General features: G+C 34.2%; 1 protein-coding gene across 2 annotated transcripts in view; it reads left to right on the top strand.

The window, feature by feature from the left end:
- The first annotated feature begins 11137 nt into the window (after positions 1–11137).
- The window catches only part of Sema3c (semaphorin 3C), a 163824-nt gene continuing 155388 nt past the window's right edge, over positions 11138–19573 (top strand). For both annotated transcript variants that reach the window (XM_026384948.2, XM_026384949.2), the window contains exons 1-2: positions 11138–11470; positions 13447–13587. In XM_026384948.2, the coding sequence (XP_026240733.2) occupies positions 13485–13587 (103 nt within the window). In that variant the 5' untranslated portion in view covers positions 11138–11470; positions 13447–13484. The remainder of the gene's footprint in view (positions 11471–13446; positions 13588–19573) is intronic.

Genomic DNA, 19573 nt, shown 5'->3' with positions numbered 1-19573 from the left:
GGTTTAGGAGTTCAAAGTCAAGGTGTTATAAACCTTTAGAGGAGGCTCCTTAATTATTTGTTCTGGCTTCTGGTAGCCAGAGGTGTTCCTTGGTTTGTGATGTCAGAACTCCTAACTCTGCCTCTGTCTTCACATGGCCTTCTTTTAAAGACTTCAGTCATGTTGGATTAAAGGTCTATCTAATGACCACATTTTAACTGAATTTTAACTGCAAAGACCCTATGTCCAAATAAGGTCACATTCAGAGGTATAAGTGGGTTCCTATAGTTTATCCAACAATAGAATTCCCCAAATAAAGTTCCACCTCAGAAGAGCTTATGTTCCCAATTTCCAAGTGAAAACAAATGATCACAGCATGAATTTCAGCAAATAAAACACAAGAAAACCAAAACTATAGGAAGGTCTTTCTAGAAGAGATTGGGATTTACTTCTATCAGATACATTATTAATATTATTTATGAATATTCTTGAATATTAATTCAAGAATATTCATAAATAATGTAGGCTATTATTAATAGGAATGGTTTGGCAATGACATTAATCTCTTAACTTGGAGACTTCAAATAAGAAATGCTTATTCAAATATATTGAATAGGTATATAAAGACCTACACTTTGTGATTCTGCATCCTGTATACTCAGAAAAATGAGAAATTATACCCCATCTGATTCAAATGTTAAAAAAAGAATGGGATCCTAATTAGGATAAATTATACTCCATGTATGTATAATATGTGAGAATACAATATACTGTTATGCATATCTAAAAAGAACAAATAAAATTTAAAAAATATATAAAGAAAGACCTACTAAAAAAAAGTGGGTTTAAAAAATTTAATCCATGATTTCCCAAGTGATTCTGACATCATTCAGAGGGCCATGGATATTGTCAAAAACAACATGGTCATGGTCTGCATGGGAAAGACAACCTAGAGGATGTAGCAGCACTGTATAATAATGACCAGCACCCCATCACTAGATTCCATATATTTACCTATAAAGGAATGAGAAGGGGTAAAGATTCTAAGCACAGAACTTTTGTCTTTCCTATGTTTCAGTCAGATTTATTTTCTTACCTAGTTTTCCTTTGACTTAAAGTTTTGGTTGAAGGTTGGGAGGATAGATATACTCAAAGTATAAGCTGTAAATTCAAAGAATCTGTTTCTTGAAAAAATTACTTAAGACATGACACAAACATCTAATACAGCTCTCAATTAGAAAGTAACAGAAATAGGAAATAAAATATTTCTCTTCTATCTTTACCTCTCTTTGGCATCAAGAAGAAAAGTCTTGGATCCCTTAAAGGCATCAATATTTCAACATCAGGCTTAAAGAGTTAGTTTCAGAGGTGAGAGTGGGAGCAGAATAGCAGAAGAAAAAGGACAGAGTAGGTACCAGGGTAGCTAAATGTATTTATGTGCAAGAGTTTGTAGGAAGCCCTATTAAACACTGTCACAATAGGGAGAACTTGTTTGGGTGAGACAGGTATATACATAGGCAACTTCAACAAAATATGAAATATTACTGTGACCTGATAAATGGTTGTCATGCTTGAGGAAAGTATTTGTACACTTATTTGTATGTCAAGCTAAGGTTTTGCATCTTAATTTAATATGTATATTAAATGTATGTGTAAATTAATATGTATATTCTGTATAAATATCACTTATATTTACACAATTCATACCCTAGTTATATAAAGAACATAAATCACATGGAGAAACAATATATTGTGACCAAAGAACTTATGTATACTCAAGAGACTTAAATTAAGTGGAAGCAAATAATGAAATGGTTCCCAATATTGAAGACTGTGGCATGTTAGAAATATTCTAAAGTGGTCCTTATGTACATAAATAGATAAAAGACAGCATCAGTGACTGAATATATAAATCTAATGCATACCATGAAAACAATGTCATGCCTTTAGTATACTTATATTGCAATATAATGACAATATATTTTAATAGTGTTTCTTAAACTTTTTATCTCAAGGTAAGAATATTCATAAAAATCTTTAAGAGGACATTTATTTATAGGTATGTGTATGGGAATGTGAAGAGTGGGATTTTAAAGGAAGAAGAATCGTTCATTTTGAAAAGGGATGGTCACTAGAAAAAATATTATCCATATAGGGATTATAAAAAAGACTTTTCTGGGGTCACAGGTGCACATTTATACCTTTGAGGAACGAGTTGGAAAAATCCAACAGTAGTACTTGATTCTGTGGCCACAGAATAGTAGCTCTTCAGGAAGCCTCCTTTTGTAAACCTTTTGTGTTTTCTATAAGTTGTGAGGTCAAACCAATGTTTTCTTTCATAGTTGAAGTGGATTTTCTGTAAATCAATGCATATAACATATATTCTTTTTGTTGTTGTGGGGGGTACCCACACATTGAACCAACATTGAACCCAGTGGTACTTTTGAGACAGGATGTTACTAAGTTGCTCAGGGCCTCATTAAGATGCTGAGGCTGGCTTTGAATTTGCAATCCTCCTGCCTCAATTTCCCAATCTGCTGGGATTATAAACGTGCACCACCACACTGGGCTATAATATGTTAACAGTAACAAAATGTTTAGTCTACCTATCAATATTCTAAAACTGAAAAACTTCTATTACTAATGATAGTTTTATAACTTGTCCTTCATTTAGACCACAGACTTTTCTTGAAAATTGATAAATCTTTTTTTAACTAAAGTTTGTTAGGGAACTTTTGGATAAATTAAAGAATACTTTTCTAAGAAAGTTTTTAAATTCATGATATTAATGCATTATCTAAGTTCATGTATATATGGGTTATTGTATATAATATATACTTAAAGAAAAAATGAGACTAAAATCTATAGAATAAATTAAAGTATAAAAATTACAACTAGTAGATAGAGAATTTAGTTCTCATAAGATTGTGTTCCTGCTACCGTAAATTAGAATTTAGTAGAAGAAAATTAGAATGAAACAAACCTAAAGTGAAACATGAAAAGAATCGAAATTATATTCAACTTCTGAAATAGATAACATGTTCCCTTTCTGTGCAAAGACTTGCTACTAGTTTTTAAATTTTATTTTATTTTTGTTTTTACCATGATAGAATTTTCATGGAATCTTGTTTAAAATTGTAAACAGAGAACTCAAATATAGTTTCTGTATTTTATCTTAAAATTCTATTTTAAAACGAGAATTTAAAATTAACTCATATAGCTTGTTTCAATAAGGGTTGATTTTCAAGAATCAATGCAGTTAAATGTTCCCATAGTTTTTACAAACTCAGAACAAAATTCAAATATACTCCGAAAGAGATAATACAAATGTAATTACCTTGGGAATAAAATTATGAATCTTGGAAAGGGATAACTTAAGAAAACTATATGAAATTTCTTGTGTTGAAACATCACATCAGCAGTGACAACAAAAGTACTTTATTTAAGATTTTAAGGTTCAAAAAACATCATTGAAAGAAATGTTCAGTTTAATTGAGCAAGTGTCTATCCAGCAGTCATGATGGCCAAATGTTGACTTTGCTGCCTCCTACAAAACATCTAAGATCTCTTTGTCCTGATCTGGAGCAACTGGGAGTCAAAATTGAAAACTTTTCACACATTAAGTGATATGGTAGAGACACAAACAAACTTCTGTGAATACATAAAGGAAAGAGATGTTAACACAGAGTATAGTATTTAATTAGCCAATAAACGTAAAGATGCTTGTTTTAATTCACATTTTAAAATAAAACTAAAAATCAAACAATATCCAAAACATTTAGCTAGTAAGTTACTGATTAGAGATTAAAATAAAAATCTACTTGACACCAAAAATGATGTAGTTATAACTCTATTCAGAACACTCAGGACCTAATTAATTTTGCTTAGCATTATTTTTTAAAAAAGGAATGTTGTTATTATTATTATTATTATTATTATTATTTAAAAGGATGTTATTCCTCTCCTCGGACTATACCCAAAAGATTTTAAAACGGCATACTACAGAGACACAGCCACATCAATGTTTATAGCAGCACAATTCACAATAGCTAAACTGTGGAGCCAACCTAGATGTCCTTCAGTGGATAAACGGACAAAAACAAAATGTGGCATTTAAACACAATGGAATTTTACCCAGCATTAAAAAAGAACAAAATCATGGCGTTTGCAGGTAAATGGATGGCGTTGTAGAAGATAATGCTAAGTGAAGTTAGCCAATTCCCCCCAAAAACAAATGCCAAATGTTTTCTCTGATATAAGGAGGTAGACTCATAGTGGGGTAGGGAGAGAGAGCATGAGAGGATTATATTAATTCCATATAGGGAGGAGGGGTGGGAGGGAAATGGAGGGGGCAGGGGATTAGCAAGGATGGTGGAATGTGATGGGCATCATTATACAAAGTACATGTATGAAGACTTGAATTGGGTCTCAACATACTTTGTGTACAAACAGAGATATGAAAAATTGTGGTATATATGTGTATTAAAAATTGTAATGCAAAAAAAACAAAGTACATGTATAAAGGCATGGATTGGCATGAACAGGCTTTATATACAGAGATACGAAAAATTGTGCTCTAAATGTGTAATAAGAATTGTAATGCATTCCACTGCTGTCGTGTATTTATAAAAAAATAAATAAAATCAATAAAAGATTGAAAAAAGTTTATTCATTGCATCCTTTTAAAAAAAGGATGCACTTGAGGGAGTCTTGATGAATAATAAAAAAGAATTTGCAATGGGGTGAGGGGAGGGGAGAAAGGATGTGTGAGGAAGCATGGGATTGTCAAATAATGGAAAAGAAAGACATACAGTGCAGTGTAACGTGCCAGGAGAGGGAACCTGTGAAAGGGCATGAGCAGTTAACACAGACCCAGTAGTGAAATGAACCATATGAGTTGGGGAAAGCAGAACCTTTATCCTTCAATCAGTGAACAAAAGGCATTTTGAGTAACCTTGCTGACAATTTGCAGAACAGGTAATTTGTGACTTGAAATTTTAAAATCAGACCTGACCTTCTCTAATAGTGATGAACTTCTTGTTTTTTTAGGCTTGAATCCACTGTGCAAATTTATTTTTGAGTTGTCATTCATTATATTTTCCTAAGTAATTAAAAAGTAGACATTTGAAGGAAATAGAATCCACATATATAATGATGACGATAAAATAATTTATATAATTTTGTTTTATAACTGCAGTCTGGTCTTTTTCCTGCTCAATGTATTATTGATTCTCTATTCCTTTCTACCTACATTGCTTAAATTCCTCCATCTCTATGCCAAGGCTGTTCACTAATCATCTTAGTTCCAGCTATTCTAAAAGATAGAAGGAGAAATAGACACTGATTTTGTACTCAAGCTGTCTATTATTTTGTAGCTATAACACAGTGCCTGCAATTGTATTTCAGATTTCAGAGATAATATGATAAGCATCTAACAAAAACAGAAAACCTTCAAAACCTAAGGAATCTGAGAGGAAAGTAAAAGCCTCTACTCTCCTTTCCTATTTACTAGACTTTTTGTTAGATCAATACACCAAGGGTGACTGAAAGCCGGAAATACACGGATTTTGGCATAGGCAGGCCTGAATTAATTGTGAAGGGCCCCAGGCAGGAAGAAACCTTGAATTTCTGAACTGCTTCTCGTGTTTGCTTCATTGGGATACATGTATCTTCTTTTATAGGGCTTTTGGAGATTAAAAAAAAAAAACAATCTTTGTAAAATGCCCATTAATATTGTAGGACCTTTACATCTTACTGCCCCTTTTGGGTCAATTAGTCATGGACACAACCCATTAAGAAAATATTTATTTAAAGTGTACCCAAGAGTTTTGTCAAGCTTGTTAAGAAAAGGGAAACCGTATGTCCTTCTTTAGAGTTGTAAATTATCACTTAAAAATTGTACAGTATTAAGTATCGTGACTAAAAATAAATCCAATAAATTCAATACACGATTCCTTCTTGTGCCCTCCCCATCCTCTCTATCTTCTGAAAATCATAGAGAAAAGAGCTGAGTCTGTTACATGTTTTATAGTTTTTTTTTTAATTTTTACATGTATCTTCTAGGATCCCTGAAATACCTTATCTACACAATTTAATACTCCACTCTTTAGTTAACCATTTAAATTCCAAGAAGGGAAGAAAAATCATAAAATCTGAAAATTACAAGGAAAAGGCCTTTGACCATGCTAACAACTGTAGATGGGAGTCGATTAGCCATAACTAACAACCCTGCATTCATTACTCTAGCTGGTTATTATTTCTGAGCCTCCTTGTATCCACCTGACAATCTGAGGCACATACACAGCCCTCTCCTGCCTCTCCTGTGAAAATAGATACTAGAAAAGGTTTTGTACTATCAGGTGAAGAGAAAGAGAGTTTTAGATACAACAGATCCATAAAAGCAGTTGGTTTTTCTCAAAAGACTGTGACTGTGGGTGGTGTGCATATGTTCAACTGTAAAGCCTTATTTATTAAATAACTATGGGATACTTTGCAACTGCGGTTGTATATCATTAATCTCAAAGACATATTCTCCACCCTCACTGAGGTTTTCCACGAAATATTCTAATAAAGACAGAACAGATACAGAGTTTACATTTTACCCCTGCAATGATGACAGTGTGAACGATTGCAACACATATTCAATTTTTTTCATGCACATATGAAATTTTTGTTCTAAAGAAGCAAAATTACTAACTGACTTTTTTGAAAAAAATGTCTTTACTTTTCTACTTTGTAAGTGAAATACTGTGATATTTAAAAATGGAGGTAATATGCTCTTATTCTGGTTGAGTCTGAACATGTTGCCTTTTACTATATTTAAGATGTTGAAAAGTGTGTAAAGGTATATTGAAGACTTAAAGTTTGAGTTTGGTAATATGCATTCACCTTTTTTTCTTATTAAAAAGATTTAACAAGGCAAACAATAAGGAATATTTTTGTTGGTTAGTGCCCTTTTCTAGAGAAAACCACTGTCACTAGTTTATTTTGTTGACTGCCAAGAATCCTACAATTGGAGAAGCATAGAGCCTAGTGCATAGCAACAGAGAAGGAGATCAAAAGTCAGGGACATAGATTAGCCATGGATTAAAAATTAAAGTAGAGATAAGACTCATTATTTTGAAAAACAAAGAATATTTTGATAGAGGCAATACCGTAGCCTATCAGATAGCAATTCCACAGATAGATTCTCACACCAGATCCGTTTGACTGGCTTGGTCTCCAAGCTGATAGTGTAACCCAAGGAGAAGTAAGGGTGACATAAATAAAGAAAATGACCATTGAAAGCACACACTTTCTAAAGATGCAGTGCTCTGAAGTATTTTAAGCTGGGTGTTTTCCCCAAAACTTAATAATGAGGGCAAACTTTGCAATTAATAGCCTCTAAATTTAGGTGTGCTACTACTCCCGAACAAGGCAAACAATAAGAATTCTCTTTCTCGCTAGTGTCCTTCTCCAGAGCAAACCAATGTCACTATTTTGTTGACTGCCAAGAACTTTACAATTAGAAATGCATAGAGCCTCATATGTAGCAACAGAGAAAGAGATACAAAGTCAGAGATATAGATTAGTGTCCACTTTCCCAGCCCAGTTTCCTCAATTAGTTCACGTCATTTCCTATCTAGTAAGACAGAGGCAAAGACCACAATCTAAAAACAGAGTACTGGCTACAATGCTTCTCAAATAAATCTGGTTTTGTCTAGGTGTTTTAGGTTTCTAAGCAATGTAGGACCAAAGAGGCAGAGATAAATCTTATTAGCGACACTAATGGCACTTTTAATATTTCACTCTATGGCTTAAATTTCAGGTAAGTATGAGCACCGATTGTGTCCTTGTGCCTGACTCTTTCTTGGCTAATGCCTATCAGTGTTTTTATGATTCATTTTGAGGTGTGGCCAACTGTAAATGTCTCAGGCCTAAGCAAATACCATTAAATCCCAGAAGCACAGTGAAAGAACGTTTATTCAGGCAAGATAGAGGGAATCTCAGCAAGAGTTTCATAGACTATGATTAAATCTAAACTATTTGTCTTAGACCCCAAAGCTTTGTGAGTATGTGTAAGAGACTGAACTAATTCTCTGGATTTTGGAAAACATGGTTTGGAATTAAACTACCTTGTAAATATACCATTTCACAAGCATTTGTCTTGCATATTTTTATCTCAGTCCTTAGAAACTTAAAAATAAAATGTATGAAGAAATTTTGTATGTGGATTTGTAGATTAATTGGTGTCTCATGGGTTCACATTTCTAAACTGATAATTATATAAATTTGTTAATGCTCACACTCATATTTCTAACAATTCTTCCTGCTCCTTATTTTTATAAATGCTAGCTCAGAGATCAGTAGGAAGATAACAGTGGACAGTGTATAACCTAGGTCTTAAATCAGTTGCAGACAGATTTCAGAGAAGCCAGAATCGTGCTTATTTATATTTACATCTGGATTTTAATACTGTCAGATGTTTTGTGGGTTCAATCCATTGTTACAAAGTTATGCCAAGGGTCTGCTTACATTTTTATTGCATTTAATCATCCACCAGATAATTTGTTACTATATAAATTATTTTTGAAAGAACATATTCATTGAATTGGAAATGTCTTTAAAAAACACAGATAACTTTGTCGTTAATATTATACTTGTAATATTATTTTTGAATTCTTAAGTTTACTTTTTTGAATGTTTAAACAGTTGGATTTTTAAAATGTCTTATTATGTATTATATGATATTTTTATGTATTTACTTGGAACAGTATGGTGCCATGATTTTTAATACATTGTGGAAAGGCTAAATTAAGCTAACAGAGCCATTGCTTCAAATAATTAACAATTTTTTTGTGAGAACATTTAAAATTTACTCAGCCATATTGATATGTTCTGAACTCGATTATTGGCTATATTTACTATTTTGCACAATTGGTCTCATTATGGTCTGGATATGAGGTGTTTCCCCAAAGCTCCTGTGTTAATGCAGGAATATTCAGAGGTCAAATGGTTGTATTATGAGATCTGTCACCTAATCTGTAACCTAATTAGTCCATTCCAGTTTGGATGAACTAACTGTAGGCAAGTAGGGGTTGGCAGGACCAGGGGGTGGATCCCTGGGAGTGTGCTATAGAAGGGTTCATCTTCTCTTCAGCCCCTCCCCCCTTTTCTCTCTGCCTCCTGGTCTCCATGAATTGAATAGTTTTTTCCCCCACCACACCCTTACACCATGATGTTCTGCCTCACCTCCGGCCCAGAGCAATGGAGCTGACTGTGGGCTAAACCTCTGAAACCATGATTGAAAGTAAACTTTTCCTTCTCAAAGTTGTTCTTGTCAGGTATTTTGGCCACAGTGACAAAATGTTGACTAACAGATCTAAAACAAACATCAAACCTATTCCTCCTGTTTAGCTGGATTTTTGTGTTTTTGACTTTCCTCTTCCTATATCCATTAACTCCCACCCTCTGGTAACTACCATTCTACTTTCTTCTTCTATGAGTTCAATTCTTTTAGATTACATGTATAAGTGAGAACATAATGTATTTGTATTTTTTGTATTAGTTCTATTTCACTTAGCATGATGTTTTCCCATTTCCATCCATGTTGGAACAAATGACAGAATTTTCTTGTCTTTAGAAGTTTTTAAAGGACTACCCTTACTATGTTCCTTAGTGGTTGTACTAATTTACATTCTCACCAACAAGGCACACCTCCAGGGTATTTATTACACTTACCTTTTGTCTTTGTGATAATAGCCATTCTAACAGGTGTGTGTGGTAATATTTCACTGTGGTTTTAATTTGAATTTCACCAATGATTAGTTATGTATCTGTTTTCAAGTATCTGGTAGCCATTCATACATCTCATTTTGGGAAATACCTATTCAGATCCCTTGCCCATTTCTTAATCAGATTAAACACATAGCTCAGGGATACTATAAGTTTGGTTCCAGATCACACAATCAAGTGAATATTGTTGCAAGATGTGAACTTAATTTTAAGGTCTTATTGACTTGATCCCTTTGTTTCTCAACAGTAAGAGTCAGAGACATATTCCTGTGTACTGGACATAGAAAGGGGGTTTAGACACAAGAAAGATGTTTCTCAATCATCACATCCTCTTACCAAAGATTCCATTTAGCTGTCCCAGTGAGCAATTATGTGTAATCTCAGAGGTGTGTCCTATGATACAGTTTACAAGAACATAACGATTCTACTTCACTTTATAAAGAAAATTGTAAGGTATAAGGTGAATGAACTATATTCCACGTTCCCTCTATACAGCGACATCTACTGGATTAGCTCAAGGTGATTTTAAACAAGTGCTTGCCTATTTAATAGGGACCAAAGCTCTTTTCTGTGGATGCTGGAACATTCAGTTTATTGTGGTGGAGAAAAGTATTTTCACTTAACGTCAAACTCAGACCTAGACTTTAATGAGTATACCTGAAAGGAATGCTGGAAACATATCGCTGATGTCTAAAGACTTAAGCCTCAATCTTTTGGCTTATTTCAGAACAATCTTCCTCCACAAAATTGTGAAATCATTTCTCTTAGTTATGTTTCGGAGGTATCCTGGAGGAGAAGGTACTAGATATGAATCACTGTAGGAAGGTCAACAGAATTACTGCCTTCAGGACATTAAGGAAATGCAATAGGAAACGATGCCTGTTTTATTTATTTATTTAAAGGGGGCTGGGGCGATAGACTTCTTAGACAAGATTGTAGATTTATCTTGACTGGGTTTAGAAATTTTGCTGAAGGATAAGGACAAAACTCGTTGCCTTTTTAAAATCATAACTCTTTCCCTTAAAAGGATGTAGTTATCCTTCTCTGGCAAAAAAAAAAAAAAAAAAAAAAAAAAAAAAAACAGCTTTGCACTTTGATATTTACAGCCAAGTAATGCCTGTGTGCTTTCCAAGAGCAGCCGGTAACAAAAAAACCTGGGAGCGCACTTTGCAAGTTGTTCACCCCACCGCAGTCTGCAAAAGAGAGAGAGTTGTTGGGCTGGTCCTCTAGCCTGCTCCAGCGCATTCCTGCATCTCCAGGGCTGCCGGTGCTCCGGGTCAGCCCCGCCCGGCCCGCCCTCGCGGCTCCCTGCCACCCTCTCGCGGGCGCGCTCTGGGTGGGGCCTCTTGGGCAGTGGAGATGCCGCCGAGTGCGCTGGGCCGGTGATGCGAGCCGGCTGGGCGGCGCGCCGGGGCAGCCCCAGCCGTGCGCCGCGTCGCTGTAATCGGACACCCGAGCGCTCGCCCCCTGCGCCCGGCCACTTTTCCATTCACTCCGAGGTGCTTGATTGAGCGACGCGGAGAAGGGCTCCGGGTGCCACGGCACTACAGGGTTGAGGATTCCTGTACAAAGAAACTCAGAGGACCTGGGAAAAAAAAGAATATCACATTGGGACGCTCTAGAAATTAAGGTCTTCTGAGAAAAGGACTAGAGAGACTGGCGGATCCATTCCGGTTGTAAATTGGTGACCGTTCCGTGCTGAGCTCTTCCAACCTCGGTAAGCTGGATTCATTATTTTCAGAATTTCAGATTTAGCAAAATCTAACTTTTGGGTCTGTGCATTGGCTTTTCATACATGAGTGTGCTGGAGTCCGAACATTTTGTTAAGAGCACGCGCGGTTTGTCAGAGAAACGTTACCCTCGCTGAGAGCCCGGCTTGAGTTGTTTCTTTAGGCTGTGACACCTGCGGGGAGTTTAAAGTTGAGTATTACAAAGCCTTCTAAGGCAAAACTGGTCGCGAGGACTTGAAAGAATTCTCCGGTATTATTAGTTTGCAGTCAGTAGAAGTGAAAACACCAAGCAGCACGTCTTGAGTTGAAGGGAAGAAGTTGTAAGATACTTGGGGGAGGGGGCGCGGGGAGCAAGTCTAGGACACTGGGCTTTCACCTCTCATCACTAGATGGAACTAAACTCACTTGTTCTGTAAAGTAGCTTCATTTGATTTGTCGTTGTTTCATTCTCGGTATTACTCTTTGCAATTTATGGCATGTGTTCCTTTGAGAGAAACATCCAGATTATATTCTGGTAATAGCAAAATGCAAAAAAAAAAAAAAGTGTAAGTATTATCAGCCTACTGAGGTTGGACATATTAATAGCTCCCCCCCCCCTTTAACTATAAAATCAACAGACCAAGGGGCAAATTACTAAAGGAAAGTCACCCATAAAATCAATTTTCTTCTAAGTTAATTTAGGGATGACAGGGTGAAGAGGTTGTGGAAGCAGGAAGAAACTGTTTCTTTTGAAAATTACCAACACAAACATCTCTAGGGTTTCCTCCATCTGTGTGGTAGAAGCATACATTTTATTCCTAACTCTTACAGCATATGCACCACTGATGAAAGCAACTTATAATTTTTTGTTTAAGTTTGCACATTTGGTTTAATTGTTTTTTCTTCTGTGTTAATGGAGCAGTCTTTTCAATTTTTAATAACATTTCTTTAATGAAAGAATTAATGACAGAAATTTCATTTTAAAAAGCCACATAATGTTGCAGATCAGCATTGTTGTTACCTGTATAAATGTGTTTCTAGATTAACCTGCCATGCCATTTATTGTATAATCATGATAGGTGTAAAATGATAGGTTTTCTCTTATGGTCCTGAGTATATTTTGCATATTATGACCTCTAGAGTGGTTATAGGTTTGTCCTAAAACATTACCTGATTTTCCCTGGTATTTAGACATTAGCTAAGAGTATGTATCAGTTTTATTGCTATAGTTTCAATCTGTAATACTTGTCTCCTTGATTTATCTTTTGGAATTTTGACAGCCCACTTTCTGGTTGATTTATTCAAAATGTGTCTTGGTGGATACGAGGCTCACTGGATTACTCACTGCTAGGTCATTGGTTTGTATTTGGCACCGGTCCATGGCTATCTCATCTGCATCATTTAACAGCTGCCTGGTCATCTGAATAAATTGGCAGATAATTGATTCAAGTGATTTTAGTAGACAAGGGTTGAGCACATATAAATTTATGTGTAGAAACACCATTTCAGATACAATTACTCCTAAAGAGCTAATGAGTAAGGGAGTGAGTGGGTACATATGAATGTGGGATTTCTTTACTACTCTATGTATGGGAGAGGGAGTTTTCATCAGCAATACTTTACGGTATCACTCTCTAGTCACTGTAATAGAATGGAGTTTTAGAGAAGATCAGTTAAAACATTAGGGTTTCCTTTAAGAATCAGTAAGTTTGTCCTTTCTGCTTTGTTCTGCTTTGATGCTGGCATTATTTTGCTGGAAGATGAACCAATTCTCTTCTGGCAAGGACTTCCAGACACAAATATATCTAAATTTTCCTTTCTGAGGAACAAAGTCACAGCACCTCCTACTGTTTGCATTACTATAGAAGTTCAGTAGCATCTTATTCGAATAGATTTTTCTGTCTGGGCTGCTACATTTTTTTTTTTTTTATAATCCTGAAATGTGAAATGAGACATAACAAACTCATTATCTCTCTTTTTAAAGGTATTTTCCCTTGGATATTAACTTGCAAATCTGAAGAAATGGCATTCCAGGCAATTTGCGTGTTGGTTGGAGTATTTATTTGTTCTATCTGTGTAAAAGGATCTTCCCAGCCCCAAGCAAGAGTTTATTTAACATTTGATGGTAAGACATTTGATAAAATTCATGGTTCAAATGTTATTTGAAGTCTTATTTTTCTTTCTTATCTATATTCATAAATTAAGAGACTAAAATATTACTGAGCATTAATGTTTAATGTATTACTGGAATGCTTTTTGGACAACCAGGTAATTTTAAATTATTGGCGGATAGACAAAAGTGTTCTGTTGAATTCAAGATAATGTTTACAAAATTACTTGAAGTATAGGAGACTGTATTTTCTTTTCTTTCTCTTAAATTTCTTCTGTGTTTCTTTGTGTGTATTCGGGGAGATGATGGAGAGCCCAAAGCCTAACATCTTTGATCTTACTATTCACCTGGACATGCTGAAAGAAATACTTTTTTTATGCTAATCCTAGAAAGAACTATATAGTTTCAATTATTAAAATATGCACCCTGTAAAATTTGGACAATAGCCTCAGAACTGGCTACTCCTTTTAATGTTCTAATTATGTTTCTTCTATTTCCATAAGGACTTCCTGAAGTTGACATAAAACTCTAGGTAATTGAAAATAACCTAAATAATAGTGGAAATATGTTATTGGGGGGAGGGGTGCCAGGGATTGAAATCAGGGGTATTTGACCACTGAGCCACATCCTCAACCTTTTTTTGTATTTTATGTAGAGACAGGGTTAGCACCTTGCTTTTGCTGAGGCTGGCTTTGAACTCAAGGTCCTCTTGCCTCAGCCTCTTGAGCCACTGGGATTACGGTGTATACCACCTTGCCTGGCAGAAATATGCTTTTGATGGTTGTTGTATACAAATGTCTCCATAAACTTAGGGAAAAAAGTGGACATTTCAGATTTTTACATAGCAAAAAGGTCTAAGGCCCTCTGAGGGAATGGTTTCTCAAATGTGTGTATCATTTTAATGTACACAGTTCAAATGACAATCAGATGGATGATCTCAGTCAATCAAGGAACCTGTATTCACTGGACAGTTGGGATAAAAAAAGATGAGAGATGCCATCATGCTAGTCAGAATAATTTATATTTTATTATGTCTTTTAATTCTCTCTGCATGAACCTTAGTGTCATTGCATATATTTTTACTTTCATTTGATTAATGGTACAATCTCAGACCTTGTTAAGTATCTGAAATTCCTTGTTATCTTCAATTTCAAATAGCACTATGACTGACATTTAGTTAAATAGCTTCCCCCCACCCCTGCACTTTCTTTCTTTTAAGTGACCGAGTGCTTTCCCCAAGGTCATCCTAAGCAAGGAAGGAGCCATATTTAGAACTTAGAATGTGTGAGCTTCTAATTGCTTCCTTAGACTACAAATCAGGCATTCCTCTAAAACCCTAACTGTTCAGTTAAATTGTGAAGAATGGATTTAAAAGGCCCCCTGGAATGTCCTTTTCCCCCCTTAATTACTATTAATATAATTACTATTAATATATTACTTATATTCTGTAAGCATCTTACAGTCTGCTTACACTTTGTCTTCCAAGTTAAAAATTATAAAATATCTTATCAAATAAAAAAGAAAAGGCATTAATGAGCAATACCATTTCCCCTTATGTTCTATTCCTCTAATGTATAGGGAGACTGAGTGGTCTCATAGTTTAGGTGTCTAAACCTGCTGTCTTCCATCAAAACCAACCCAAATCTTTTAATGCAAACATCAGTAACAAGTTAGTCACTGAGATAATTCAGCAGGTCTGCATTTGATAATAATTAAAATTTATAATTTATAGAAGAAAATTAAGCAGTAAAATCTTTTAGAATCAAACTTCAATAGTATGTAGGACAGTGACTCTGTACTAAACAGTGACTAGAAGTTAGGATGGACATTTTGTGGTATTGGGGATTGAACTCTGGGATGCTCTACCACCAAGTTATATCCCTGGTAATTTTTATTTTTTCTTTTGAGACAGGCTTGGAGGCTGTCCTTGAAGTTGTGATCCTCCAGCTTTAGTCTCCCAAGTGGGGGTTGGGGAGATTACAAGCAGGTGCCACCACAGCCTGCTGGCATGTAGTATTTTAAAAGTTCATCCTATGGGGTGTGGTGATACAAACACGTAATCCCAACAACTCTGATAGCTAAGACAGGAGGATTACTGGTTTGAGGCCAGTCTGGGCAAATTAGTGAGAATGTCTCAAAATAAGAAATTAAAAAGATCAAAAAAAAAAAAAAAGAAAAAAAAAGAAATTAAAAAGAAAAGAAGAAAGAAAGAAAGAAAGAAAGAAAGAAAGAAAGAGAGAGAGAGAGAAAAGGCAGGGGATGTACTTCAGTTGTAAAAAGACCCTAGCTTCAATCTTCAGTACCAAAAGTAAAGTAAATGAAATAAAATAACTAAATGTCAAGTATTTCAAATGCCCTCAAAATCAAAATAGGTTTTTGCAAAATAAGATTCCCTTTGATTTATAACTTATATAGAAAATGGCATGATATGATAAGTTACTGACCTGAAAGTTCTGATATTTTGTCTTTTCCAAGAGTATCATTAATACATAATTACAGAAATAGAGTATTAGTTACAACAGGGGGAATCATTTTAATAAATTCCCACAGTGTCTAAATTACTAATTAAAAAAAAAAACCTCCTTAAGTGAACTACTATATATTAGGCAAGGTATCAGAGGAAAAATACCTTGGGCAAACAAGGTTGTTCAAACATACAAATTTCAACCAACACTTCAAGATCATATTCTTAAGAGACTTCATAGTATACCTGCTTACAGTTTTCATTAAACAAGTAATGATTTGTCCTAATATCATACACAACAAGCTTCTGTCTCCTCCAATATGGTTTATTATTGACATCAAAATACAGAGCTCTGGGCAGGGTTGATAGGTATGTGACTGCACATTATTATTAAAGTATACATACTATATAACTTTTTAACATTTAACATTATTATTAAAGTATACATGCATATATATTTTTTAACATTTATATTACAAACTTAAATCACTGTTTTCTCAGCTCAAAACCAGAAATTAAAATATGTTTTTAAAAATTCAAATAATTTCAAGCTGTATCAGTCAATTGCAACACTTGCATCATTTCTCTGCATCTATATATCCTCTCAATTACCTTGCCTACTGGGTCTTTTGTCTTTGTATCTTCTCTCTCCCTGTAACTTGGTCCTCTACCTTGATCTCTTTTTGGGTAGAACTTTAGAAGAATCTGTTCAGTCTTGTCTTACTTGCAGTCCAAGTAAGTTTATAAAGGCATGAGAAATAAGAGGTTTCTTCTCTCATCCACATTCTATCCCTTCTTCTGTGGTGCATTGATGGGGTAATAACATTTGGGAAACAATGATTTACAGATTTGTCTTACCTATTGATCTAGTAGGGGAGCAAGAAGGTGTCCTCAGTTCTTTGTGAGAATATACTTCAGATAATATTAATCAGTTACATTTGTGCTAGCTAAATCTTTCATGTCATTGTAATTTTTAATAGATACTTTGTACTTTTTAGAATTACCATTTTATGCCAAATAACTTTTTAAATGAATATAAGCTTCATCTCAATGCTCTTTGAATTGATTTTTTTAAAGAAAAGCTGCAGTAGATTGACAGATGAATACTTCACAACATTATTGGCATTGCATTTTTTTACCCAGAAAATTAATTGTTAGAATCAAGAAGGATCATAAGAGAAGGCTCCCCATATTCAAATAGCAATCTTTTTTTACTTGATATTATCCTATGAAAGGTATTGTTTAAAAGGTCCCAACTGTATTCAGTAAATGTTCAAGCATATATTATTTTATAATATCAGCAATAAGTATGATATAATTTGATAAAATATATCAATTTAAGAAAAGTTTCCTGAACTTCAAACACATAAAGATATGATCTATATTTAAATCAACAAAAAATATGATTACTGAGGTAAGTATGGTATGTTACATTGGGGGAGTTACTTAACTTCTCTAATCCAAAGGTTTATCATCTTAAAATAGGAATAGCACATAATTCATAGAACTGTTTTGAAAATTAATAAATTAAGTTTGTAAAGTATGGTCCATAATGTGTATTCTAATATAATATGTGAAGGCTTGCATTAAAGTTTACTATCTGTAAATTCTTCTAGGTTAGAAATATGATCTTCATTAGAACTATAATTACTCCCCTCCAGAGACTGGTATTTGTTATCGTTCAATGACTATTGAATTAACATAAATTCTCACTTTGTTTACCACCACATCACCTCAACCAGCAAAAATGCCCCATTCACAACCATCCTGCAGGGAATTTTGATTGCTTTAAAACACCGATATCCATGAGACAGAATGCAAGAGATTCTCATTCTCTGTCATACGACTAGAACATAAATAGAATAAAGACAGAGATCTTTGCCACATTGTATGCAGTTGACTATAGATCCATGCCTTAGTAGATAGCTAGTGGTCAAAAATTTTTAAGCTACCTAATTCCAAACTTTCCTAGTATAATACATTAAAGATTCCACATAATCTGAGTTCATATATTAATTCTTTTTTGTTAATTCTCAAACCTCCTTCTAATTTTTCTACTTCCTTGTCAATAAACATTTGGCCCCTGTGAATTTTAAAAGTTTTCTGCCAGAGTTTTCTGTGTGTTTTGATCAGAAGTGTTATTTTCTAGTACAAGAGGACAGAGGTCTCATATATGCTGAGACTACCACTGGGACCTGTTTGGTGGCCTGTTATGGATGTTGTCTTAATCCTTAATACTATTAGGCTGTCTTTTTCCTAAATACCTAGCATATCTACATATGTCTAAACATGTATTTATTTCCCCATCTGCATCATCTCTCTTGTGATTCTGACATTTTAAATATCTATCTTTTTATGATGAGTTTGAACTTAATGAGAACCTAGACTGTTTGGTTTGCTTCCTATTATTGTCATATGATTGTGCATGGCCCCAAATTGTAGATACTAATTTGCCACTTTGGGGAGCAGTTAAGAGTAACATGAAACGTTGGAAAGAGGAACCTGTGGGGTTCATCCATTTTATCATGATGATATGAATTATATCTGTATAAATATATCTGTGATTTAAAAAATAAAATATAAATATATGCACATAAATATCAAGTATATGTTATATGCATATACCCAAATAAATGTTTGTAAAATAACTTGTTTTTTCATGTCTAAAGTGAGTAAACAGGAAATTATTTCAGGAATACTTGGTCCTTGGAATATTTTGTGCATGAAGAAATTAGTAGAATTTAAGTTCAGCATTTTAACTGGGTCAAACATTTAGTTTAGTGAGCTAATGAATATGTTAATTATTAAGTTACCAAAACAACAAAACTTATTATTTGCTTACTTGTGTTTTAAGATTGGTTGACAACTGAAGTTTGGAAGTTGATTTATCCAAGATTACATAATAGCTCTCTCTTACCAAAGAAACGACTTAATTATGTGGATGTTTTGTCTCCTTACCATAAACATCTGAATTATCACATCTTATTTAAAAATAATGACAATCCTAATAAATCCTGGATTATCATTTTTATTTATGTGCTTTTATATCTAGAAATGTAATATCAGTGATATCCTGAAATAGGTAGATTACAACTAAGGTGCCTTGATATTCTAATGGAATTCTTACCGTTTGATGATCACTTCACTGAACAGACAGAAATTTAACTCCATGTTTACATTTTATCTTGTGTTAAAATTCTTAGTTATCAAAGTGTGTATAAAAATGATTTAAAGTTCTCATGAAGCTACAAAATCTCAAAAACACATTCATTGGTAGTTTAAAAATTCCTGGCAGAAAAGTCAATTATATAAGATTGCTATTAATTCTTGACCTGTGTTTATGATCACAGTAAAGATACCCCATTATTAAAAGGCTCTGCATCTTCATTTAAGCCAATGATTAAGTTACCTAAAACTCAAAATCAAACAGTTTGATGATTAAAAGATTAAAACTCTATGGAGATATTTCTATTATTATTATTTTAAAATATTTATTTTTTAGTTGTAGTTGGACACAGCACCTTTGTTTTACTTATT

This window comes from Urocitellus parryii, chromosome 3 (assembly GCF_045843805.1).
Source record: "Urocitellus parryii isolate mUroPar1 chromosome 3, mUroPar1.hap1, whole genome shotgun sequence".
NCBI lineage: Eukaryota > Metazoa > Chordata > Mammalia > Rodentia > Sciuridae > Urocitellus > Urocitellus parryii.
The sequence above is the reverse complement of the archived record's forward strand: the minus strand, read 5'-3'. Positions and strand labels throughout refer to the sequence as shown.